This window comes from Haliotis rufescens, unplaced genomic scaffold (assembly GCF_023055435.1).
Source record: "Haliotis rufescens isolate VD_foot unplaced genomic scaffold, xgHalRufe1.0.p SCAF_17, whole genome shotgun sequence".
Classification (NCBI taxonomy): domain Eukaryota; kingdom Metazoa; phylum Mollusca; class Gastropoda; order Lepetellida; family Haliotidae; genus Haliotis; species Haliotis rufescens.
The window spans coordinates 13,227,736-13,254,304 of record NW_025963857.1 but is presented as its reverse complement, the minus strand read 5'-3'; the positions used below and the strand labels follow the sequence as shown (position 1 = coordinate 13,254,304).

At 41.9% G+C, this 26,569-nt stretch overlaps 2 protein-coding genes across 2 annotated transcripts; one reads left to right on the top strand and one right to left on the bottom strand.

Moving 5' to 3' along the window:
• Positions 1-807: 807 nt before the first annotated feature.
• On the bottom strand, positions 808-14,055 carry LOC124140830. Its single transcript, XM_048397580.1, has 5 exons — positions 14,045-14,055; positions 5,489-5,530; positions 4,775-5,187; positions 2,527-2,864; positions 808-2,232 (listed from the first exon to the last, which is right to left on the bottom strand). The coding sequence occupies exons 3-5, from the start codon at positions 5,169-5,171 to the stop codon at positions 1,831-1,833; spliced, it is 1,137 nt and encodes a 378-aa protein (XP_048253537.1). The 5' UTR covers positions 5,172-5,187; positions 5,489-5,530; positions 14,045-14,055; the 3' UTR covers positions 808-1,830.
• A 915-nt stretch (positions 14,056-14,970) lies between these two features.
• LOC125381160 lies at positions 14,971-19,986 on the top strand. The gene is made up of 3 exons (XM_048397568.1): positions 14,971-15,103; positions 16,316-16,892; positions 17,710-19,986. Exons 2-3 carry the CDS (start codon positions 16,323-16,325, stop codon positions 19,471-19,473), a joined length of 2,334 nt encoding a protein of 777 aa, XP_048253525.1. The 5' UTR covers positions 14,971-15,103; positions 16,316-16,322; the 3' UTR covers positions 19,474-19,986.
• Positions 19,987-26,569: the final 6,583 nt, after the last annotated feature.

Below are 26,569 nucleotides of genomic sequence, written 5' to 3'. Positions count from 1 at the left end.
AAAACATTAAAAGAAGCAAATGTCACCAAAAAGGTTTTGTTCACAAGAACCACGAGGTTTAGATAGCTGAACCTTTGGGAGCATGATAATGACAAACGAAAAATTCAAGGCATAATGAAATGCATTTAACTTCGGTGGACACAGGCTACATAGTTGGATCAATAGTACATGCATTGCTTTGCTGATATAGTTTGCTCATGAGTGAAGGAACTGTTTTGCCTATATGGCTGTGTCGTGAGTACAGAAACTTCACTGCCCATATAAGGTCATGAGGGCAGTATTTGACCCCTAGATGTCGATGCAGAGCAGAAGCTGCTGAAGAGTCAATCTAATGTTTGTTTGTTTGTTTGTTTGTTTAACGCCGCACTCAGCACAATTCCAGCTATATGACGGCGGTCTGTAAATAATAGCGTATGGGCCAGACCTTTTTACGGCAAGCATGGGTTGCTGAAGACCTTTTCTACCCCGGATCTGTCGATCTCATGATCCACGGTACTGGCTTTCCCATGCTCCAGTACAAGTACACATTGTTCCGCCTTGCTTTCCTATTCATGTTTGTGGGGCGGTCGGGTAGCCTAGTGGTTAAAGCGTTCGCTCTTCACGCCGAAGACCCGGGTTCGATTCCCAACATGGGTACAATGTGTGTAGCCCATTTCTGGTGTCCCTCGCCGTGATATTGCTTGAATATTGCTAAAAACTGCGTAAAACCATACTCACTCACTCACTAATTATGTTTGTCTTTTTCGCTGTCGAAGTATGAGGCTACTGTAATTTCAGCAACAGTGCCCCCAGGAATAAAGATGACAGTCTCCGAGCAAATTTTATTTGAATATAAGTTTGAAAGAAATATGTTTTATAAAACAAGTTATGATAAGACCATGTGTTTTCTGTAAAATATGTTATTTATGAGAACAAAAAAAACATATGCAAAGTGCAAAAGATAATGTCAAACATATACTAGTCTAAAGTATAAACATATAAAACACAGCATACTGTGTACAGGAAGGCAGTAAATACCTCGGATGCGATTGTTTAGCAACCTGTACTTATTATGCTGCCTGAGACGTCATGATAACGATAATGATTAAGTCAAAAGTAAATCGTATACGTCAATATGACGGCGGTCGTAGATAACCGATTCAGAACCAGATGAACCAGTGATTGATATTTTAAGTCCCACGTACGCCTTCGGGATTATTCGCGTTCGGGCATCTGCTCATAACACATACTCACAGGCATAGTTCAAAAGTAGGGGAACAGTACATATTAAATTACTGGATACTCTCGTATTTCCTTTGCCTCAGGTTTTATCATATATAAAATTTTACATCGCATCGGCAATATTGCAGCCATATTGCGATGAAAACAAGTTAATTATTTTTAATTTCCTGTCGACAAAGAACAGTAAAACAGTATACCACGGGCAACCAAAGCTAGGCCACCTAAATGGGGATCACACAAAATATGATGAGGTGATTCTAATTCACATTCTGCCCAGCATTATAATGTTCTTATCACAAGATATGTAGAAATGTCTTGTAAATAGAGCTTTGAAAGGTAAAGGAACTTTGAGATGTGACATTTTCCTTCACCCAAATACATGTTCAAACATCATAATCTTCTGCTATACCCTGAGTGGTTTGTTGCATACTGGGGAGTTGGGATTTTACCCAAAAATATATTTTCCCAGAAAATCCTTAAAACTACAATTATGCTACAGACTGTTGAGATAAAGTGACATACAAATACATAGACGATGCCAGGATTAGAAAGGTTTCAAACTAAACACTACAATTTGTGGTCAGTTGAAACACGAGAAACATTTTGCTTCTAATGGCGTGAAAATTTTGTCTTGAGATCCAAGAGGACCTCCCTTGGATTCTTGCTTTGCAGTTTTGAAACACACTGTCGATACGAAAGCAGCGTTTTCTTGCCTTCTCTGCACGTTTGGCAGTGTGGGTCGTCATCCATGTGTGTCAGCCAAGCGATTCGGACATGCTTCTCTTTCAAATCGTTGGGTAAACTTTTCAAACATTTGCCGATATCTTGAGTGCTTCCACCAGTAAAGATACTACGAAGGTTAGTTAATAGGGGCGTCTTCTTTGGCTCCCCAACATAAATTATTTTTCCCTTCCATAGGATTGTAAACACGCCGCGTTGAGTTTTTGTAAGTTTCTCTTGAAGATAAGAATATGTGACGCCAGCATCCCCAAATAACGTCTTACAACGTTTCTGAAACATACAAGTTAAATATTAAAAGTGCAGCTGATAGAAACCTGTTCAATCAAGTCAATTTCATCCCCCATTCCATAGGTTTGTGGTGTAACAACAAATAACCTACGTATGCACGTGCTTATGTTCAAAGCCTCGGTCGCAGCTAAGATCAAACGTTAGTTAATCATGTTCTCCATCCATCACTGATGCTTACACAATATAAGCCATATAGGAAAGGTTACATTAAAATGAAACCTCACGAATGACAAACTAACTTCTAAAACTTTCTAAGTTAACGGGTTGAAATGATACCTGGATTACTGTACGTGATGTATCCTGGTGATTTCGTGAGCCAGTGGGCGACTCATTTCGCCTGGAGGTACTTGGCTGGGCTCTTCTCGACGGACCGGGTGGTGGTCGGTCATCACTCCGCCCCGGAGATCCTGCCCCCTCCTCCCCTGGTTCTATCTTGATGATGAGTTCAGGTCGAGGTTCCACCCTCTCATGATGACCCGCCGGACACCCGCAATATGTACAGTTGTGTCTGAGGACAGGTAGGGAATACTGAGGACAGTCCTCGGGGCAGTCTCGACACCTACCCCGAACAACTCCGTACTTGTCTCGGTTGATGTCCGTGAAAATTGTCATGTCTGAAACGTGAACAAATACAATAGGTTTTGCTATTTGTTAGACAGCACGACTCGGAATAGTACAGAAAAAAAACAGTTTTAAAAAAACCGCCATCATGTAGCTGGACTATAACTGGGCTGAATGCAGCTTTAAACAACAAATAACATTAATACTTAAATTTACCACAAACAATATTGTCATTTAGAAATGTAACCGAGTAAAATGATGTTTCAACCAGTCAGCAATATTATGGCGATAACTGCCTGTGGCCTGTTCCCAATCATGAATGAGTGAGTGAGTGAGTATGGCTTTACGCCGCTTTTAGCAATATTCCAGCAATATCACGGCGGGGGACATAAGAAATGGGCTTCGCGAATCGAACCCGGGTCTTCGGCGTGACGAGCGAACGCTTAAACCACTAGGCTACCCGACCGCCCCGTTCCCAATCATGCCAGGTCAAGACAAACTAATGGACGACAGCATGCATAATGAATCACACAATATGACTGCCATGACGAAATCACCAATGTTACACAATATAACACCCTTATCCCTCACCTTTTGTAAGTGTATGTGTTCGAGACAGGTTATTGTTTTGGTCACTTATTATTATATAAAAAATATCCTTATTATTGCCCTATCTTTTAAACCAATACAAATGGTCTGTCGTTCGCTCGTCACGTTGAAGCTCTTTGTTCGATTCCCCACATGGGTACAATGTGTGGAGCCTATTTCTGGTGTCTATCGCCGTGATATTGCTAAAAGCGACGTTTAACTCAATTCACTCACTCACTCTGATAAGCTGACTGGCTATATTAATAACCAAAATTGTCAGTAAACGTGACGACAACCCTTTTGATGCCATGTCAAATATATGACCTCAATAATAACGAAGTTAATCTTCCTTTTGACGATATCTTTATTCAGCTCAACTAAGTCATATGAAAATAATAGGTGAGACAAAGAAACAGTAATTAACCACAACTTATGCAAATGAGAATACATTTGCCCTATTCAAATTCAAAATGTTCGCAAAGTATCCTTTACTCCGATTTTTCGATTTCATGAGTATCCATTTTGTGATCATCTGGGCCAGATTCAGAACAAGAACCGACTCGCTTTGGTCGCGCGATGAAGGCATGGCCCTGCATGTTGTACAGTGGCTTTCTTCCTTCCATTCTTTCAAAACACTTAAGGTAGCTACAATTACAGGCATGTTTGATGTTAATATCAAGCCAAAACACTGTTATAAATTCCTCTTTGTATTCTTCGTGTAGGGTGCTTAGATATGCTCCAATGTGTTGTTTGTCCATTCCTTTGAAATGTCTCCTCAGTGCTCTTCTGATTGATGCACTTTCGGCATTGCCCACATAGATTGTCCGACCATTCTCGGCAATTTTGTATGAGCCATTTAGTGCTTCTGAGGGTTCAGTTCCGTAGGCAAGATGGCTCATTCTAAGACGCCAGCAAGATGGTTTCTACAAACAAAGCAAACACTGTGTTTATGACCAAGACATGTTTGGGTGACTGGGCAAGATGATTCACAGTGTTGGCTCCGAATTAAGGACTCATCACTTGAAAGGTCCTCAAAAAAGTATTCCGAAACAAAATAGTATTTTTTTCATCATCTTCATCATCATCAAACATCATATATCCACCACCAACACCATGATCATCATCTTCAAAGATTATCATCACACGTCGAAGCTTTATAGCTTTTGTATGATATGTCATAAAAACATCTATTACAAAGTACCAATACCTACCGGTCCATTGAAAGGTGCTGGAGCTACGAACACATTGGATGCCTTTATCGGTGTCCTCTTTGGGGTACTGATCATAGACGCTGTTCGTTTAGGAACTGGACTTAACTGTTCTTTGTCTGGCTTCGCATCTATTGATCTTGGTGCTGCAGTAGAGTGACTATTACCTTCACTAGATCCGATATTTCCATCCTTTCCTGTCATTGGTGATACTCGCTTTGTGATGACTGCACCTCTATCATGGGGCTTGACGAAATGTCCATGCGCCAAGTCAGACGGTGCGCGGACTTCCCACGTCTCTTCGAAACATACGTCAGGGGCTCCTTGTTCAAACGCCTCTCCCGTGTGCATCAGACTAACATCCACCGTGGCAGCATCCATTGTGTTCTGAACAGATGATTCACCGGTCTTGCTGGTTGGTGTCCCACCAGTTGGTTGTGGTTGATATTTGACGACGTGAAGGTCCATCTCGTGGTTGCAGTGGTAACATTTCTCTCCCTCTGGTGGCTTCACGTATTCTCTACATCCACAGTGGCGACATCCGCCTCGCCCGATGAATGACATCGTCGACGAATTGCGTCTATGGATATGAACACATGAACAATCTCATAATTACACCTTGCAATCAATTAAAAAAATCAATTGAAAACAGAGACATTGGACATACACCTTCACAAGCCAACATTTAAAGATCGCTGTATTCATCGGTCACAAAACTGCATCTTTGAAATATTCAATGTAACTTTGAGACTGTAGCATATACTGGCCTGTATTATAATAACAATAGCAACAGCAACAACAACAATTATAATAATGATGATAATAATAAACAGTAACAATATCAGTGGTATTTGAATGAAACAAAATAGGTTTATCATTACCTGTATGAATGACTGTCCAAATGTAATCGTCTTCTTTGAGGACTGAATGAAAAAGGGGGAATCGCGTCTGACTCTTACCTCGGAAAATTCCAACCGTATGACACTTAAAATCACCAATCGCTTTGAAAAAAATATATAATGACCGGTCGCTAACTCGTTTGGGGTCGAACTGAATCTTGTCCGTGAAAAACTGCACAAAACAGACATGCTTCCCTTGCACTGATGTGTAATACAATTCGGAGACGGATCCCGAATTATGAAATAAGTGAGCAAACCACAGTTCACAATCGTTGCTGAGTGCAGCGTTAAACAACAACATGCCACCGATTTTTAGGAAATTCGCTTCAGACGCCAACTCAGAGTTGCCTCCCCTGCATTGTCAAAGTTTATTCAATGTCTGTTTTGGGGTAACACAGAGCAATGCAAGTGGCTTCGAGGTGAGGTCACCCTACTAGTGTTTCAAAAGTAAAGAGTGTCATGTAGAGAACACACACACACACACACACAAACACACAAACACACACACAAACACACACACACACACACACACACACACACACACACACACACACACACACACACACACACACACACACACACACACACACACACACACACACCATTAATCTGCCGGGGCAACTGTTCTACCTCCCTATGTTCTACCTCCCTACCTCTATCACTCGCACTGTCGCGGATACCAACAAACGTAGATAACAGCAATTATACATAAACACTGAATAAACTTGTCTTACCTGTGTTGAACGTGAGGGGTGTGTCTGGGTGCTGATGTCCGAATCTAGGATGTCTGCACACTGCGTCTCCTGCTCCCGGCGTTATCACTGTGTATCTGACCTACATACAGGCGTCAGTGTTCCGGGAAATCTACTTTCATTTTCGTTGTGATAAATTCTTAATAGTGCAGCCCTGCATAACGATAACTCATTCAGTCTTCAACGGAGGTATGCCGTCAACCACAGCCACCCTGTGATATAAGGGTCGAGGAAAAAACGCCGATCGTGCGTGTATGCATGGAGATGTTGCAAGACTTGTGTTTAGTTGATGGGGGTTTTAACGTCGCATTCAAGACTATTGCGATTATCTAAAGCGACACGTATGCATATGTGCGTGGGTGTGCGTGCATGTGTGTGTGTGTGTGTGCGTGCGTGCGCGCGCTTGTACTAGTCCGGACTAATGCCGTATAATAGTGCGCTAGCCCACAGAGTGCCAGTCAGGGTAACAACAAGTACCATCTTTTAACGGGATCGAACACCGACCTTCCGTCTCCGGGCAGACGCTCTATCCACCACGGAGGCAGGTGGCAAGTGTTTTGACAAACAAAAAGGGGAATATCTCACATCGCCAAGGTTAGCTGAGTATTTTATACAGATACAGGACTATACTGAGTTTAGTAACTCATAACCCGCCATTAATATAAGACATAAATAATTAATCCTCAATAGGTGTGGTTAAAAGCCTCAAAATAAAAACGAAATTATCTTGACCATATAATTTTGACAGACAAAAGTAAATCTAATATAATTATTTCATGTTATGGTTGGGAAAACACCTGTTTGTGTGTGCCACGACACACGCCCTGATACAGAGCATTTAGACTAACATCTTGTCTCTGAAATGAACATATCGTACAGAAAAAACAGTTGTTCAATTATCTTAATAAAAATATAATAAAGGGGAGCCCAGAGACTCACTTTATTTTCAGATACTGCAGTATCTAGACTTGCCAAACATTATAGACTTGCATGGGCTGTATTTGATATATTTTGTATCGTTTGACAACGTTTAATATATTAACACATTGATTTTTGTTGCTATGTGTGTGAGCATTGATATTTCAATGCCCCTTCGATCGCAAAGCCAGGAAGTACATGACCAAATTTTTCGACGGAAGAACCAACAGGAAGGAGTCGAGATTTTTAGGTCTCATTACATGGCTCCACCCAGTTGATTGCAGCATCTGTATGTGTATGTAAATGCGTGAGTGTGTGCGTGCATACGTGCGTGTATATTCATACATTTGTATCCGCGTATGTGTGTGTGTGCTTGGGTGTATGCTTGCTTGTGTGTGTTTGTGTGTTTGTGCGTACGTGTGTTCGTGCGTGCTTGTGTTTGTGCGTGTGTGCGTGTTTGTGCGTACGTGTGTTCGTGCGTGCGTGCGTGTGTGTGCGTACGTATGTGTTCGTGCGTGCGTGTGTTTGTGCGTACGTGTGTGTTCGTGCGTGCGTGTGTTTGTGCGTACGTGTGTGTTCGTGCGTGTGTGTGTTCGTGCGTGCGTGTGTGTGTGCTTGTGCGTACGTTTTAAATAATCCAACTCCATATGAACACGCCCCGCTTTAGGGTTTCATTTGACACCAAGATCGCCCAGCAGGGTGTAGACAGTTGGAGACACGCTATATGCCAAACCTGGACTGTCGCTACGAGACCCACGGACACACAATAAGTGAAATTCTGGCCATGGACTTCCTCACCAATAACACCTTAGTGAAATGTGTGTATGAGACATTTGGGCACGAACTAGGCATCTTCATGGGCATCAGTTGTGTTCCCCTTCTTGCTGACCATGGCCGTTTGGAACATCAGCATATACTGTTTCACTGTACACAGCCGCATACATTTTCCGGTCACTTGGAATTGTGCTTTGCCAGAAAATGATTCTGACGTATTACCTAAGTCTTTTTTACTACCACAAACCCGACAATTTTCTTCTCACACTGTGGGCTAACCCCTACTCAACACAATACGCATCCTACTGTAGTATACTGTTGTATACTAATCATTTTATAGATGTGATTAATCTTCTCTTCCTTTTAAAACTATTAAATGTATTATTATCGAAAATTCTTCTAAGTATGGAAGCTCTTCATATGCTGTGCCTCATGAATTTCAAACAGTATAAAATTCATGCCTGAATTTTAAACGGCTTAAAATAATTAATTCTAAAGTGTCTATTTAATATACTTCATGCAGTTCTCATACCCGACATAAAGTTCAACATTACGTTTCTACTTTTCTTTGATCACTCCACTCTAATACTTAAGTAACATAGTGCAGATCAGTCAGTGCCTTCAGCCATGACCAATGTTGTTTTAAGGTGTGTGACAAATGGGACGTGTAACTAATGGGAGGATACCCAATAGGCAGCCTATGCAATTATAGACTTGGCGACCACGAGGCGACCCGAACTTCATTCAAGCCATTAAACATAATATCTCTCACAACTTCCAAAACAATCAGGGCGGTCGGGTAGCCTAGTGGTTCAAGCGTTTGCTCGTCACGCCGAAGACCCGGGATCGATTCCCGACATGGGTACAATGTGTGAAGCCCATTTCTGGTGAAATAATGCTAAAAGCGGCGTTAAACCATACTCACTCACTCACTCATTACAAACTCTTACATTGTATCAGTTACCAAGGTGCCCAGTAGTTACCCACCGTTGACTTGAAAGTCGATCGGCCTTGCACCGAATAAATATCCCTTCATGTTAAGGTTGAATCTAATAACGATCCTTCCTTTGCCAATTTTAAGAGGTGGGCAGCGGAGTTCAAGAGGTGAAGACACGAGAGACGGTCTCGAAGATGTTTCAAGATCAAGAAGACCTTCAACTGCCACGGCTAAAGAAAACATATAAATATTTGATATGATAAGGGGGGCGGTCGGGTAGCCTAGTGGTTAAAGCGTTCGCTCGTCACGCCGAAGACCCGGGTTCGATTCCCGACATGGGTACAATGTGTGAAGCCCATTTCTGGTGTCCCCCGCCGTGATATTGCTGGAATATTGCTAAAAGCGGCGTTAAACCATACTCACTCACTCACTGATATGATAAGGGATGATTGACGACTCACCATACGCGACATAGCCAATACAATCAGCATCTCTCATAACAGAGTTGAAAACATTCTCAATGGTGAACAGTTTCAGCACGCTGGGTTCCAAGTCTTCTGATTCCTGATTAGAAACGCTTCAGGTTCATCCTCTCTAGTGAGACTTAACATCGTTTTGAAGCAGACCCAGCTCAATGAGTTGAGTGATTTGTAACCATGGACGAGTTTTGGCTTCCCCACTATCGGATTAAACAACAGTCAAAGCAGTTGAAACCCCTGACGTCTCCTGACCCGTGAAGATTCCGATGTAGAATTGGTCTTCAGCAACCCATGCTTGCCGTAAAAGGCGACTATGCTTGTCGTAAAAGGCGACTAACGGGATCGGGTGGTCAGACTCGCTGACTTGGTTGATATATGTCATCGATCCCAATTGCGTGGATCGATGCTCATGATATCAATCACTGGATTGTCTGGTCCAGACTCGATTATTAACAGACCGCCGTCATATAGCTGGAATATTGCTGAGTGCGGCGTTAAACAACAAACCAACCAACCAACCTGACGTCTCCTCCGACGAAAATGGCAAAGCCTGTTCCATCAGCTGGCAAGGTGACCATGATGACTTCATATTTCTGGTTTTCCAAAGGAGTCAAACTGATGGAGTATCTCCCGAAAGGTCAGACTATTAAAGGCCTATATTATGCTCATCTGCACAGGTAACTGCGTGTGAATGGCAAGGAAAACGTCGTCATTGTAGAAAACTCACTAGAAGTGTCTGGTTCCACCAGGACAATGCAGGACAGATCGTTTTCACCAGATTTGGCCCGTCAGTTTTCCAACTCTTCCTTAAACTTGCGGAAAGTATTGCTGGAAAAATTACGTTATTTCTTCTGTGAAGGTCGTGATCTGAAAGGAGGATGTCTTCTGAACCAGTGAGATCCAGGCTTATAAAGAGAATTGCTGATAATATAATGTGGAGGAAATCATGAAAAATAATTATTAACCAATGAGTTGATGATTCACGTATTGGCATTTCTATCATCCGAGGCTCCAGTTAGACAAGTACACATTGTTCCACCTTACATTCACATTCATGTTTGGCTTCTTCATTGCAGGGGTATGAGTTATTATCTTCCTGTAATATCAGCAGCAAAACCCCAAGGAATAAAGATGGCATTCTCCATAAGCAAATTTTATTGGAATATAAGGTTAACAGAAATATTTTTTTTAAAAACAAGTTATGCTGAGACGTTTGGTTTTCTGTCGACATATTGGTAAAATTTGTTATTTATCATAACAAAAAACATATACTCGCCTAAAGTATAAACATAAAGGCATGGTCAAAGTGCAAAATCAAATGTCAGACATATACTAGTCTAAAGTACAAAACATATTAAACACTGCATACTGTGTACAGAAAGGCGGTGAATACTAATCTGAACTAGATAAACCAGTGATTGGTATTTTTAGTATAAACACGTTTTAACAGCTACGATGAGAATTCCTAGCCCCAACCATATAGATAATAGAATCTGGACCAGACAAACCAGTGATATATATTATAAGCAACGCCCCAGCCACGCATTCGGCATATGATGCCACCAATCTACGAAGTCGCCTCTTACCACAAGCATATGTTGCTGGTACACTTGAAGGCGACCAGGGATAGTCCATGATAGTTACGTTAGAGTGAGTGAGTGAGTTTGGTTTAACGCCGCTCTAAACATCATTGTCAAAGCATTGTGTGTGTGTCTGTGATTAGATAATTTGTTTTGAGATAGGTGATTACTGAATTTCTTTGATACATTGTCAATCTCTTGGTATACCAACAAAAACGATATTACACTGAATGTAGTACCCATATCCTGACGCGCCTTCTGATTGGCTTGCGCCGTTGAGACGCATGGCGGCCCTTGAGGTGGACGAGCCTTGTTGTAGATCACGGACACATGTGGTGATGAATGTTAAAACACGACAACCATTTTGATTCTATCGCCTGATGTTTTGTCCACTCATGTAATACCTGAGGATATCCTTTGGAGTCTTCCCTTGCAGTTTTGAAATACACTGTCGGTACGAGACCACCTTTTTCTTGCCTTTGCCACAAGTTTGGCGATGTGGGTCGTTATCCTTGTGTTTCAGCCAGGCGAATCTGATGTGCTTCTTTTTCAAATCTTTGGGTAGACTTTTCAAAAATGTGCTGATGTCTTGGTTGCTTCTACCAGCAAATATACTACGGAGGCTTGATAATATGGGCGTTTTCTTTGGCTCACCAACATAAATTATATATCCCTTCCATAGGATTGTGAACACGCCACGTTGTGTTTTTCTTTTAAGGTTTCTTTTAAGAAGAGAAACATTGACGCCAGTATCCTCAAATAACGTCTCACAACGTTTCTGAAATATACAAGTAAAATTTAAAAAGGTTAGTTATGAAAATTCGTTTAATCAACCAAACTCAATATTTAATTGCAAAAACCTAAGTATAAAAACTCAGCATCTAATGTCTAAGAGACCAACCACTAAATATCTTGTGGTGGAGGGGTTTGGGGAAAACACCATTTAGTATGACAACAAATAACCGACGTAAATATGTGTTATGTTCAAAGCCTCGTTTGCAGCTGAGATTAAACATAAATTAATAACGTTTGCCCTCGATCACTTGTGGTCACACAATAGTAGCCATAAGGTTATATAAAACGAAGATAATCAAGAATAACAAAGAACTTCTAAAAACATTCAAAAGCTCAAGAACTAATTAAACTGAAATTATACCTGGGTTACTGCTCCCGATGTATCCGGATGTTTTCGTGAAACAATTGGCGACTTATTTCGCCTGGAGGAACGAGGTTGGGCTTGAGCTGTAGGCAGCCCGTCCTGTTTTCTCGACAGACCAGGTTGTGATCTTCCAACAGGCCGCCCCGAAGATCCTGCCCCCTCCTTCCCTGGTTCTATCTTGATGATGAGTTCAGGTCGAGGTTCCACCCTCTCATGCTGACCCGCCGGACACCCGCAATATGTACAGTTGTGTCTGAGGACAGGTAGGGAATACTGAGGACAGTCCTCGGGGCAGTCTCGACACCTACCCCGAACAACTCCGTACTTGTCTCGGTTGAAGTCCGTGAACATTGCCATGTCTGAAACGAGAACAAATACAATAGGTTTGGCTATTTGTTGGACAGCACGACTCGGGATCGTACAGAAAAAAGGTTAAAAAGAAGCCGCCATCATGCAGCTGGACTATTCCTGAGCTGAATGCAGAGTTAAACAACAAACAATAAGTAACATTAATACTTAAATCTACCACAAACAATATTGTCATTAAGAAATGTAACCGAGTATAACGCTTTTTCAACCGCAGTCAGCAATGTTATGACGATAACGGCCTGAGGCCTGTTCCAAATCATGCCAGGTCAAGACAAACTATTGGATGACAGCATGCATAATGAACCCTACCATCCAAATGCCATGACGAAATCACCAATGCCGCACAAAATAACAACACCCTTAACCCTTACCTTTCGTAATATTTTTTTGTCACTTCTTATCATAAAAACAACAACATGCACTTATTCTGGGAATTGATATCTTTTAAATCTCTGCAAATGGTCCGTCGTTCACTCGTCACGTTGAAGCTCTTTGTTCGATTCCCCACATAGGTACTATGTGTGGAGCCTATTTCTGGTGTCTATCGCCGTGATATTGCTAAAAGCGACGTTAAACTCAATTCACTCACTCACTCTGATAAGCTGACTGGCTATATTAATAACCAAACATGTCAGTAAAGGTGATGCCATATCAAATAATGACCTCAATAATAACGAAGTTAATCTTGCTTTTGACGAAATCTTTATTCAGCTCGACCAAGTAATATAAAAAGAAATTGGTCAGACAAAGAAACAGTAATTAACCACAACTTATGCAAATGAGAATACATTTGCCCTATTCAAATTCAAAATGTTCGCAAAGTATCCTTTACTCCGATTTTTCGATTTCATGAGTATCCATTTTGTGATCATCTGGGCCAGATTCAGAACAAGAACCGACTCGCTTTGGTCGCGCGATGAAGGCATGGCCCTGCATGTTGTACAGTGGCTTTCTTCCTTCCATTCTTTCAAAACACTTAAGGTAGCTACAATTACAGGCATGTTTGATGGTAATATCAAGCCAAAACACTGTTATAAATTCCTCTTTGTATTCTTCGTGTAGGGTGCTTAGATATGCTCCAATGTGTTGTTTGTCCATTCCTTTGAAATGTTTCCTCAGTGCTCTTCTGATTGATGCACTTTCGGCATTGCCCACATAGATTGTCCGACCATTCTCGGCAATTTTGTATGAGCCATTTAGTGCCTATCTACGTTCTCCCACCCCTGTCACTCACACTGTCGCCGATACCAACAAGTGACGTGAGGTGGGTTTAACGTCGCGTCCAAGATTATTGCATTTATAAAGCGACGTGCATGCACGCGCGTGTGTGTGTGTGTGTGTGTGTGGCTGGTTGTACTGGTCCGGACTGATGCCGATTTATAGTGCAAGCTCACCGAGATACCATGCCGCAGTTTAACATGAATACCCCACTCAGACACAGCATACTTACTCCGAGCCGACCAGTCCTTGTTTTAGCCCCTTAATGCCGAGCGCCAGACAGGGTAACAACAAGTTCCATCTTTTAACGATAAGAGCAATTATACATAAACACTGAATAAACATGTCTTACCTGTGTGGAACGTGAGGTGTGTATTTGGGTTCTGAAATAGGAATCTAGGATGTCTGCACACTGCGTCTCCTGCACCAGGTTGTAAGACTGTGCACCTGACCTACATATAGGCGTCAGTGTTCTGGGAAATCTACTTTCTCTTCCATTGTGATAAATTCTTAGTAGTGCAGCCCTGCATAACGACAATTAAATCAGTCCTCAGAGGTATGCCGTCAACAACAGCCACCCTGTGATATAAGGGTCGAAGAGTGAGTGAGTTAAAAGTTTACGTCACATCGGCAGTATTTCAGCCATATCGTGACGAGAACAGCCCTGCATAACGACAATCAGGGGTTTGTGAGAGATACACATATGTCCCACATGTTGATATATCCCAATTGCAGAGCTATAAATAGGCTTTTGGTTTTTTGGGTATTTTACCCAGGGGTTTGATTTTGATTGGGTATCAACAAATTTTAGAGGGTTTTGAATTTTTCTTAACCCACCTATTTCTTGACATCTGAGCATTTTAACTTGAAAACCTGTTTCTTAATAAACCCTGTACGTTATTTAACTATGTGAATAGTAGTATACCTGTCTGCGTCTGCTTGCGGCTCCCTCTGCCGGAAGCCGTTTGCAAAACCTAGCACACTGTAAGTAAGGCGCTATTTCTTTAATCACCAATCAGCGACTATTAAAAAAAACAGCATGTACATTGACTAGGCAGTATGTGCTTTTTCATTGACATCTATCAGTGTGTGGTCAAGCTCGCCGACCTTTCAGATGCATGTCATCTTATCTCAGTTGCGAAGAATGATGCTTTTGATGTCAATCACAGGGTTGTCTGGTCCAGATTCGATTATTTACAGACCGCCGTCATATAGCTGAAATATCACTCAATGCGACATGAAACAACAAACAAACAAACAAACAAACAAGATCATTCAGTTCATTCATGTGGAGTGACTAAATTTTACAAGGAGCGATATGACTCTTCGCCGACAAACAAATCGTCAATCGGAAAGTCCTTGACATTGCTGTTCGTAAGGAAGGCTGAAAACACTGATAAAGCCAACAGCGGTGAGTAAATCCCGATCTAGTTCATTTTAAGAACTGTTTTCAACAGCGTTAGTTGACAACAGCTTAGCGATAAGTAGCGTACATGGATATGCGTACTTGTAGTGTCACTCTGACTAAATGTCCTTTCGTTGATAACTACACTACATCTAAAGGTGGGTAATTATGTATCCTTTTTGCCAATTAATATATAATGTAACAATATATAACTTATAACATATAATACCCCATTCTGTCGTAAATTAGAATATAGCAAATGTCAGCAATTATGAATAAGGGGTTTAGAACGGATGATATATAATGTAAGGAGGAGTAATCATAGAATGATTCATCTGAGCGATTCAGTGTTATGAAACAAGCTGTATAATGTCACCGTGACCCTGATAACACACAGTCGGCCCCTGCCAGCATTCTTAGCATGCAGCTGAAACCCACACTTTTGTGGGTCAACTGTTATTGAACGTTATTTCACACGCACACTTTATTCTAGAGAGATTTTTTTTACTTTTGAAATTTTGAAACTTTAATAATTGGAGTAAACATTACATTTCCGATCAGCATTGTTATTAAGTGAGACAGTGAGTTGGGTTTAACGCCGCTTTGAACAATATTCCAGTCATATGAGGGCGTGCCAGCTTAATGTTGGAGGAAAGGCTGAAGTGATGCAGGTCACAGACGTTTACCACTTTTGTCAAACGGTAATGGGTTTGGTGCTAGATAAACTAGAAACATAATTGAACACACCGGTATTCGAACCCACAATCATAGGTTTCTGGCATACCCAAGGGACGCAACTCTACACAGCGAATTGTGGCGACTAAAACGACTGGGTCACCCGTGCCCCCATTATTATTAATGTTTATTATGTGTTAATATGTAATGTATATCAAGTCTTGTTTTCAGCAATAGAAGTCAAGGTTGTGACTTTATTACAGTTATGAAGTAATGGGGTATCAATTGTATTGGCGGCCCAGTCTTCCAACGCGCTGCAATGCGCTGTGCAGAGTAGTGGGTCTTTTTAAGCGTATCGTTCATGATCAGTTGTTCGAATCCCGTGGTCGTGGACTGCACTAAACGTTTAAGACCTGCATAACTTCGGGCTTTACTCCCACTCGTTGGAACGCCATGAAATAACTGAAATATTGTTCAAAGCGGCGTTAAAGCAGACTCACTCACCCACTCGCTCAATACATTTATGTACACTTTCCATTTCAGCACAGTCATGAATAACCGGGGCGTGTTGCCTGAGCCGAATGACTCTGGAAAGCCACAGGTGCATCCTCTCTACAGCTCACACAACATAAAGCTGTACTCACACTTCATACCAGTATATGTCCAGCACCCATGGCCGACTAATCTGGAGCTGGTTGAACCGGAACCGAGCCAGGTCTCGACATCTCGTACGAGTTTGCACGGTTCAATCCAACAGACAAAGGTTGTTGCACATGTTCGAAACAGCTCTGTTCCTCGAGAAAAACCAAGAGATCACACACAGAGGAATGACTGTCCGCCTCCTGCAGCACATGGGGTATTGCATTGCCAGGACGAACAGGGAACTGCTGAGACAGCACTGGGGCTGATAGCTAGTGCTTCTGATGACGTTACGTCGCAACCTGAAACAAATACCAAACAAGAGTGTGAACGTTTAAAGGACTTCCAGACACCGTGCATTAATAAAGGACAAGATATGGACACAGAGAGATCTTCGAAGACAGAGCGGCCATTGAATAGAAAAAAAGACAAACAGGCTATGGTGCCCAAAACAGGCCGCATGTCGATACCCTTGATTGCCGTAAGTAGTTTTAATGAATGAAGTGGTATGGCTTTACGCCACTTTTAGCAATATTCCAGCAATATATCACGACGGGGAACAACGGAAATGGGATTCACACATTGGACCCATATGGGGAATCGAACCGGGCCTTCGGCGTAACGAAGTAATAGGAGTGACTGAGTGAGTGAGTTGGGTTTAACGCCGACAGTTATATCGCGGCGTCTCGGCTTAATGTGAGAGGAAAGCCCGAAGTGATGCAGGACTCAGACGTTTACCACTTTGGTGAAACCCACAAGCTCGGGAATGGTGATGACAAACCTAGAAACATAATCGGGGCGAACCGGGATTCGAACCCACAATCATAGGTTTCTGGCGTGCCCAAGGGACGCAACTCTGCTGCACAGTGAATCGTGGCGCCTTAGACGACTGGGCCACCCGTGCCCCAAGAAGTAATAGGAATGTTTCATGAACAATATTAGTTAATTTCCCATTGATTTCATTTCGTAATCAACTCGTCATGAACACCAACAATGTGCCTCTTGTCTATGTCATAGTCGCCTAAGGCGCTGAAATTCCTTAAGCGTGCCAGAAAACTATGATCGTGGGTTTGAATCTAGATTCTCCTGATTATGTTTCTAGGATTGTCAAATTCGTAAACATCCAAGACCTGCATCACTTCGGGCTTTCCTCCCATGTCAAACTGACACGCCGTGATAAGACAGGAATACTGTTCAAATCGGTGTGGAACCAAACTCACCCACTCACTCATAATGTTTTACTGGCTGGCTTACTGACTTGTATTGAGGTGTTACCAAAATACTGCTTTTTATTCCAGATGAAACCATGCAAGCTGTTGCACAGAGGTCATGTACCATATTCAGTCATCGTGCGGACGAAGCGCAGGCCAAGTGGTGTGTACAAGATAGCCTACAAGTGGGAAACTATCTATGTCAGTTCGCCAACAAGCAATATCATCAAGGAGCTTCGGAAACAGTTCAGTGGTGATGGCAAGCAGGAGATAGTAAAGTTCTTGCTGAATCTTCCCAAGGAGGAACTTGAGCTGGTGTCAGTGTTCTGGCTTAATGAGAGCATACACGTCCATCACTGTGGAAGGTCCTACCTGGAATGTATTAGAGACCTGCAGGGAAAGAAACCAATGCTTAACGACATACAACCGATTCTCTGCTCGATGACAAATGCCAGTGTGACAGAAGATCCAGACAGATATAGCCCTTTAGATGATCATAGTGCACCTACATTCCGCTTGATGCCGAGAAAGAGACCTGCCTGTGATGATGGAGAGAAATCACAGTTTCATACCGATGCAAAGAAAATAAAGTATGATCAACATGGACAACTGTCAAGGCATCTTCCGACAAAGAGTCCCAAGGACATTCCCATCTGTCGACGTCAAACAACCTTATCTTCTTCAGCCACAGTGCCGAGTACAGTAATGAACTTGAATATGAAAATAACTGAGATGTCACTGAGCAATGTTTCTACAATACCAGCCTTGGCCGTCTCATCCGGACGAAGATCTCAACCAATACGACCTTCTGAAGATAAGTCAATGAACCTTCAAAACTTTCATGAAAATCAGACAACCCATGATGTGCTTCAGCAGTTAGGTATTTCTCCCCGGTCGCCAGAATTTGAAGCCAGGACCGAAAATGATAATATTGGGAAAGTGACTGGACATGCTGTACCAACGAACATCATTAGAAAAGATAAAAGAGTAGATGCGACACTTTCAACTGTCACTAAAGAGTACCAACCTGCCTGTCCTACCACAATACAGGTAAATAAATATTCCCCAAAGAAGCTACAACGACAGAGCATCAGAAGAAAATGTAAATCTCCCAGTAAAGAGACATTAAGAGATCACTCAACGGTTCTAGGGAAACATTCACAGACAGGATCCCCTTGTTTCGAACCATCCTCTGCAGAGAAGGGCCAGAAACACACTGTCGGTTCTGCACATTCTCAACACACAAAAATAACACCTCGATATGAGCTTATGCAGCCTGAGAAGAGAACGAGGGGCAATGTCTATTCAGATCAAGAACAGAGAGTATCAACAACAAGTGGAAATGACCCTACTAAGAACAAGAAAATGACTCCAGTGTCTTCCGAATCAATTTCCGATAACAGTTTTGCAAACAAACCGTCTGTGATCACGCCTAATGCTGTAAACCAGAAACCAGAACTAAATGTGTCCAAACTGTTGGAGAGAATGTTAAAGGCTGCACCAACCCAGCAGAACCCACCAAACTTTCTTGGTCAGACAAAAACGCCTGGTGAAGGTAGAAGCTGTAAAACCAAGAATCCACAGTACAAAGGCCGAGGCTCCCATACTGGAAAGACTTTGGTTTGTGAGTCCATTGTCTCCAGTACGCAAACATATTCTTCAATCCAACACTCTCAGACAAAAGTTGGAAACAAAACATCCAGAGAAACACGTAAAATCAGGGCACGACAATTGCTTAAGAAAGGCACAGATTCAACGCAAGGTGTTGGGGTATTCTCAGTGCTCAAGACCTTTGGCTCGAAAGTTTTGAATATGATGAACCCATTTGTAACTCCAAACGATGGTCAGTAGGGTTGCAAACGCTCAAACAACACTGAGCTTATACACTGCTTTGAACATGAGTTCAGTTGATGCGCGGCAGCAGCCCAAACTGATGTACTCTGTCGGACAAAAGAAAGTATTCACCCGAGGCTGATGATGAATAAAACAAACAAGATATGGTCATTCTATGGTGATGTATTTGATACAGGTATCACAGTAAACTGTTGTGTTTTAGACCTTACGTTTGCAGTGTTGCAGCGACTGTTTTCCGCCTTGTAACGTCTTGATAACGTTTGGCATTTTTTGTCATCTCCAATTTTCAAGTGTATCCTTTCTTTTGCCCGGTCACAGACATACACACTTACCACTGAAAACCCACCTTCACTCGTATTGTGCTGACAAACATAATCAGGTGAATATTGGAATCGAGGCATCTTGATGCAGCTCTGAACAGTCGGGGGGCACGGTTGTCTGAGGCGCCGCGTTTCGCCGTGCAGAGTTGCGTCCCTTGGGCTGGCTAGAAACCTATGATTGTGGGTTCGAATCCCGGTTCGCCCCGATAATGTTTCTAGGTTTGTCAGCACCCGTGCTCCTTGGTTTCACCGAAGTGGTAAACGTCTGAGACCTGCATCACTTCGGGCTTTCCTCCCACATTAAGCTGACACGCCGCGATATAACTGAAATAATGTTAAAAGCGGCGTTAAACCCAACTCACTCACTCACTCACTCTGAACAGTCAGTACATGGCGGACGCTTTAGTAAGCCGTACACACCCCATCAAACCACCACATACACTTTCTTTGTAAATGCAAAATACGCCGGACAAGTTTGGATCATCTGCCGAAACAGATTCCACCAGGTGTAAATGGCAAAACATTGTTTTTACTTCAAGAACCGTGCGTATTTCATGACTTCGCTTATGACCTCATCCTTTGGGGGCACGGGTGGCCCAGTCGTCTAAGGCGCCGCTATTCGCTGTGCATATTGGGTCCCTTGGACACTCCAGAAACCTATGATTGAGGGTTCGAATCCCGGTTCGCCCCAATTATGTTTCTAGGTTTGTCAGCACCATACCCGTGTTCGTGGGTTTCACCGAAGTGGTAAACGTCTGAGACCTGCATCACTTCGGGCTTTCCTCCCACATTTAGCTGACACGCCGCAATATAACTGGAATACTGTTAAAAGCGGCGTTAAACTCACTCACTTACTCTCATCCTTTCTGACAAACTTGTTATATCCCTGATTGTGTTTTGCGGAAGTGTCAGTGTTCGGGGTGGTCGCCCTTCAAAATGGGTAACAAGAGACGTTGACGCCTGTTGTATTGTTTTGTTATATATGTGTCCTGAATTGACTTCTATTATTTCATCTTGTATCAAGGACACTTAATACCTTAACGAATCGCAATTATATATCAATGAAATATCTCATATATCCAAGGTCACTGGTGAGCCCTCATCGGGCAGGTTATGCTGTTGCGATGACTCGCGATGATTATAACTGGGACTGAACCGACAGCATTCAAAAGATGCGGCCTTTTTATACAGCCAGTTGTGATATTTGTCAATTGATATCAAGTTATATTTTCAAGGTCTTGTTTTCTTGCATAAAATGAATTCTTAAGTGTACAGTGATCATCAATTCAATTTATGTGTATGGTTTCGTAAGAGAGGAGCAAATAGTTAAATTAATTTTGCTCCATGTTTAGAACTGACTTCAACATTTCTTTTGCGTTTATGGAACGACAATTTCGGGGTGCACACTGTGTAAATCCGTATAGTGGTAAATGTTAGATCGTCTGGGGAAACCTCCAAGTCAGGAGTGGTTGGTACATCAGACATGTCTTCACAAGGGGGTATAAAGTCGACGCCAAAGGTGTTTGAAGACAGCAAACGACATCATGGAGATTCTGATGGACCAATGTGGAACCAGAGAGTCCTGAGAACAGGCATTCGTTGCAGGCGAAAAAACGTCGATTATCGATACCCCTGATGGAGGCTAGTGATCTATCGAAGTACGTTTATGTTGTTCTTTTTCCAGTGTTAATGCCCCAATATGGATTCCGTATTTAATCAAAGTTGTTTGTTATATTGTTTCTTCAGCATTTATTTGATGTGTACTGTATACTAGTGTTGACTATAAGTAATGATATCTTGTAAAAGGCGATTGGTTAATTACAAGCACAGAAACCCATTTCCATATGCTATGAAATCTGTCACAAATTTGAAGATCTCCTTATAGCAGGGACGTTGGTTTCCTTGTAACCCTCCGTTCAACTATGAGGCATGTTTCCCTATCTTCTCGGCACCTTCCGCGGTTTTCTTTTGTTTCTGAAAATATGTTCACGGCTGTAAATACCACTTCAAATGATTCCATGTACAGTCTAGTATAATCCTAGTAAAGAATATAGTACTATGTATGTTTATAGGTATGTGTTTAAAAGTAACATCTGATAGTATTGGTGTATCTCTACAGTGGTGAATATATTTGTTTTAAGCGAAGCGTATTTTTTCCTCAGCATACAAAACATAATATTATTGAAAATAGTTAAGTACCATGAAGAATATTGTTTGTTGGAATCTTACAAGAAAATCATATGGACAAATAATTGTTTCGAAATAACAGCATACTGAATCGCTAAATATTACATCGTCCATTATATACACAAAACTGTAAATTTGTTTCACAATCTAAGACCCCGTTCATATGCACATGTATTTGACATAGGTATGTAAAATAATATTCTATGAAAGTTTGTTCTGTCAGCAAACTACATGTATGTATCATATGCTATGGAATGTATAAAAATGCTGGTATTATTTGTAGCTGGTGGTATACATGTATACTGAGTTTTAACTTTTATCACGTTATGTTTTCAGTAATATACAGAATAAAAAATTATCAACTATTTTATAAGTCTTTGAAATCCATGCTCCAGAGACTACACATGTGTCTGTTAATGCTCCTGAGACATCACGTGTGTCTATTGGTGCTCCAGAGTCCACACATTTGTCTGTTGGTGCTCCAGAGACTACACATGTGTCTGTTGATGCTCCAGAGACTTCACATATGTCTGTTGATGCTCCAGAGACTACACATGTGTCTGTTGATGCTCCAGAGACTTCACATGTGTCTGTTGATGCTCCAGAGACTTCACATGTGTCTGTTGATGCTCCAGAGACTACACATGTGTCTGTTGATGCTCCAGAGACTTCACGTGTGTCTGTTGATGCTCCAGAGACATCACATATGTCTGTTGATGCTCCAGAGACTACACATGTGTCTGTTGATGCCCCAGAACCTACACATGTGTCTGTTGATGCTCCAGAGACTACACATGTGTCTGTTGATGCTCCAGTGACTACACATATGTCTGTTGATGCTCCAGTGACTACACATATGTCTGTTGATGCTCCAGAGACTACACATGTGTCTGTTGATGCTCCAGTGACTACACATGTGTCTGTTGATGCTCCAGTGACTACACATATGTCTGTTGATGCTCAAGAGACTACACATGTGTCTGTTGATGCTCCAGAGACTACACATGTGTCTGTTGATGCTCAAGAGACTACACACGTGTCTGTTGATGCTCCAGAGACTACACATGTGACTGTTGATGCTCCAGTGACTACACATGTGTCTGTTGATGCTCCAGTGACTACACATATGTCTGTTGATGCTCAAGAGACTACACATGTGTCTGTTGATGCTCAAGAGACTACACATGTGTCTGTTGATGCTCCAGAGAACACACGTATGTCTGTTGATGCTCCAGTGACTACACATATGTCTGTTGATGCTCCAGAGACTACACATGTGCCTGTTGATGCTCCAGTGACTACACATATGTCTGTTGATGCTCCAGAGACTACACATGTGTCTGTTGATGCTCAAGTGACTACACATATGTCTGTTGATGCTCAAGAGACTACACATGTGTCTGTTGATGCTCCAGAGACTACTACACATGTGTCTGTTGATGCTCAAGAGACTACACATGTGTCTGTTGATGCTCCAGAGACTACACATATGTCTGTTGATGCTCCAGAGACTACACATATGTCTGTTGATGCTCCAGAGACTACACATGTGTCTGTTGATGCTCCAGAGACTACACATATGTCTGTTGATGCTCCAGTGACTACACATATGTCTGTTGATGCTCCAGAGACTACACATGTGTCTGTTGATGCTCCAGAGACTACACATATGTCTGTTGATGCTCCAGTGACTACACATATGTCTGTTGATGCTCCAGAGACTACACATGTGTCTGTTGATGCTCCAGTGACTACACATATGTCTGTTGATGCTCCAGTGACTACACATGTGTCTGTTGATGCTCAAGAGACTACACATGTGTCTGTTGATGCTCCAGAGACTACACATGTGCCTGTTGATGCTCCACTGACTACACATATGTCTGTTGATGCTCCAGTGACTACACATATATCTGTTGATGTTCCAGACATTACACATATTTGGTCTTGATACTCCAGAGACTACACAAGTGTCTATTGATGCTCTCCAAAGACTACGCATATGTCTGTTGATGCTCCAGAGAATACACACTTGTCTGGTGATGCTCCAGAGACTACACACGTGTCTGTTGATGCTCCAGAGACTACACACGTGTCTGTTGATGCTCCAGAGACTACACATGTGACTGTTGATGCTCCAGAGACTACACATGTGTCTGTTGAAGCTCCAGAGACTACACATATGTCTGTTGAAGCTCCAGAGACTACACATATGTCTGTTGATGCTCAAGAAAATACACACTTGACTGTTGATGATCCAGAGACTACACACGTGTCTGTTGATGCTCCAGAGACTACACAGGTGTCTGTTGGTGCTCCAGAGACTACACATATGTCTGTTGAAGCTCCAGAGACTACACATATGTCTGTTGATGCTCCAGAGACTACACACGCGTCTGTTGATGCTCCAGTAAATTCACATATGTCTGTTGATGCTCCAGTGACTACACACGTGTCTGTTGGTGCTCCAGACTACACACGTGTCTGTAGATGCTCCAGAGACTACACATGCATGTATACCTATGTCTGGGTGTATAAGTTCGATAAGTTATGTATTTCTCCTCCAGACTTTGTGTTCTGGTGGCTTTATATTTCATGGCCTTGTCCTGTCGGGGACTCGTGTCCTTTCTCGAATGATTCCGTGATGGACAAATCATGAGAATCTGTAGAAACCGGTAATAGAATCAACGAGCCCCAAAGGGTCGAGTTGATTCTACTTCCGGAATGAACAGAGTCGAGTGATTGTTTTCCGACTTAAATCATGGTATGGTTGATATAATTTCTCTATAGTTTTGCATAATGTTTTTGCTTTTCATCTTTAGAGTTTAAATATTGGCGTATAAACCCTGAGAACAACTTCAAATAAGAATGATAACTATATTTATGTTTGAGTCCAGTTGTACTCATAAAGTGTTACAGTTGTACTGACATCTTCTTGTTGTGAAAACGATGCAACCTCTCTATAAAAAGAAACATTTTGTTATAGAATAGAGCCAGGTACCATCTTTTAACGTCTTTAGGTATGGCGCGAGCGGGGATCGAGCCGTCTCAAATGTTTTTTTGTGTACATGGTGTGCGGAGCCTTGTAACGTTTTGATGATGTTTGTAATGTTTTGGTCAAGTCCACGTTTGCAGTGTATCCTTTCTTTTGCCCGGCAGTTTGTGTTAGTCTAGGGAGAGCCAAGCTTAAGGTATATCACTATATGTTTGCCCAGCCTAAGTAAGGGTAGCCACGTTTAGCTAGCTATCAATCCTTGGCAGAGGATCTCAATTTTTTGTTCTTTGGTCACAAAAATATTGGTTGATCTAGAAAGTTCTTTCTTAGAGAATTTCCCATTAACTTGTCCTGTAGCAGATTCAAACAAAGACCTGCATCGCAAATATTAGATTCTGACGCGCACTTACATAACGCACACGCAGGTAAATACATGTACGCATTCACACATACATACACGCACATAAACATGCCATACATGTTATTTCAAAGATATGTCAAGGTGAGTCCAACTAAACTATACACATGAGTGAGATAGGATCAAGACCTATATCACTCCGGGTTTTCCTCCCACATCAAGCTGACACACCGTGAGAAAACTGGAATACTGTTCAAAGCGGCATGAAACCCAACATTCACTCTTCTTCAGAACCACAGCGCATTTCCATAGCATATTCTCAAAGGATAATGTAGCTTTGATCATATATACCCACCGACAGCAGAACATTAATAATAATAAAAATAATATTAATAAAATTGTATTGTGCACTTTTGCACTCATTTATTTGTCTTGTGAAGCATATCAAGACTCGTGATGAAAACAAGGCATTCCACAGTTTTCTTAAACGAGCTAAGTGTGTAGGACATAATCTCAATGTCGGTGTTGAATTTGTTGATGGTTCTGTACTGCTTGACGGTACAGAAATTAGTGTGAACCAAGCGAAGTGCCATATCAAAATCAGTTTTTCAAGGAGAGGCTATCTGAACGACCACTACATCGTGTTTATGTGCAATGTGTTGAGAAGATCAACCCTGCAGAGTCCTTCGCTTGGATGAAGTCGGCTGGCCTGAAAAGTGAAACAGAAGGCTGCTCAAGACCAGTCACTTCCCACTCGAAACCGTCAATGTGTGATTTTGCATCAAAATGTAAATATACTCAACAACAAAAGTTCATGTGACACCAATATTTTAGTGTCTTTTTCAAACAAGTAAAGTTTGGTTTTCAATATTGTAGTACATGTATGGAATCATGTCACAAAAACGCAACTGCTACAGAAAAGCATGCATTCCATGCAAAAGTTGACTTTTATGCAAGCCCCATGCATTTCACTACCCAAGAATAAGTATAAAAACATGTGCGTTAACGGGATTCCATATGCATTGTTTAGCATCGTGCTGACAACAACCACTCAGAAAAACAACAAAATTACGCAATTATTCAACATTACGAAATGCCACGCCTGTCCCAAAATGAGCGTCTGTGAGCCATTGGTATGCTTGAAGCAGGATCGAGTCAACGTGATGTTGTAAGACAATTTAACATCCACAGAAACACCATTTGGTGTTTATGGCAACGTTGGCAACAGACGAA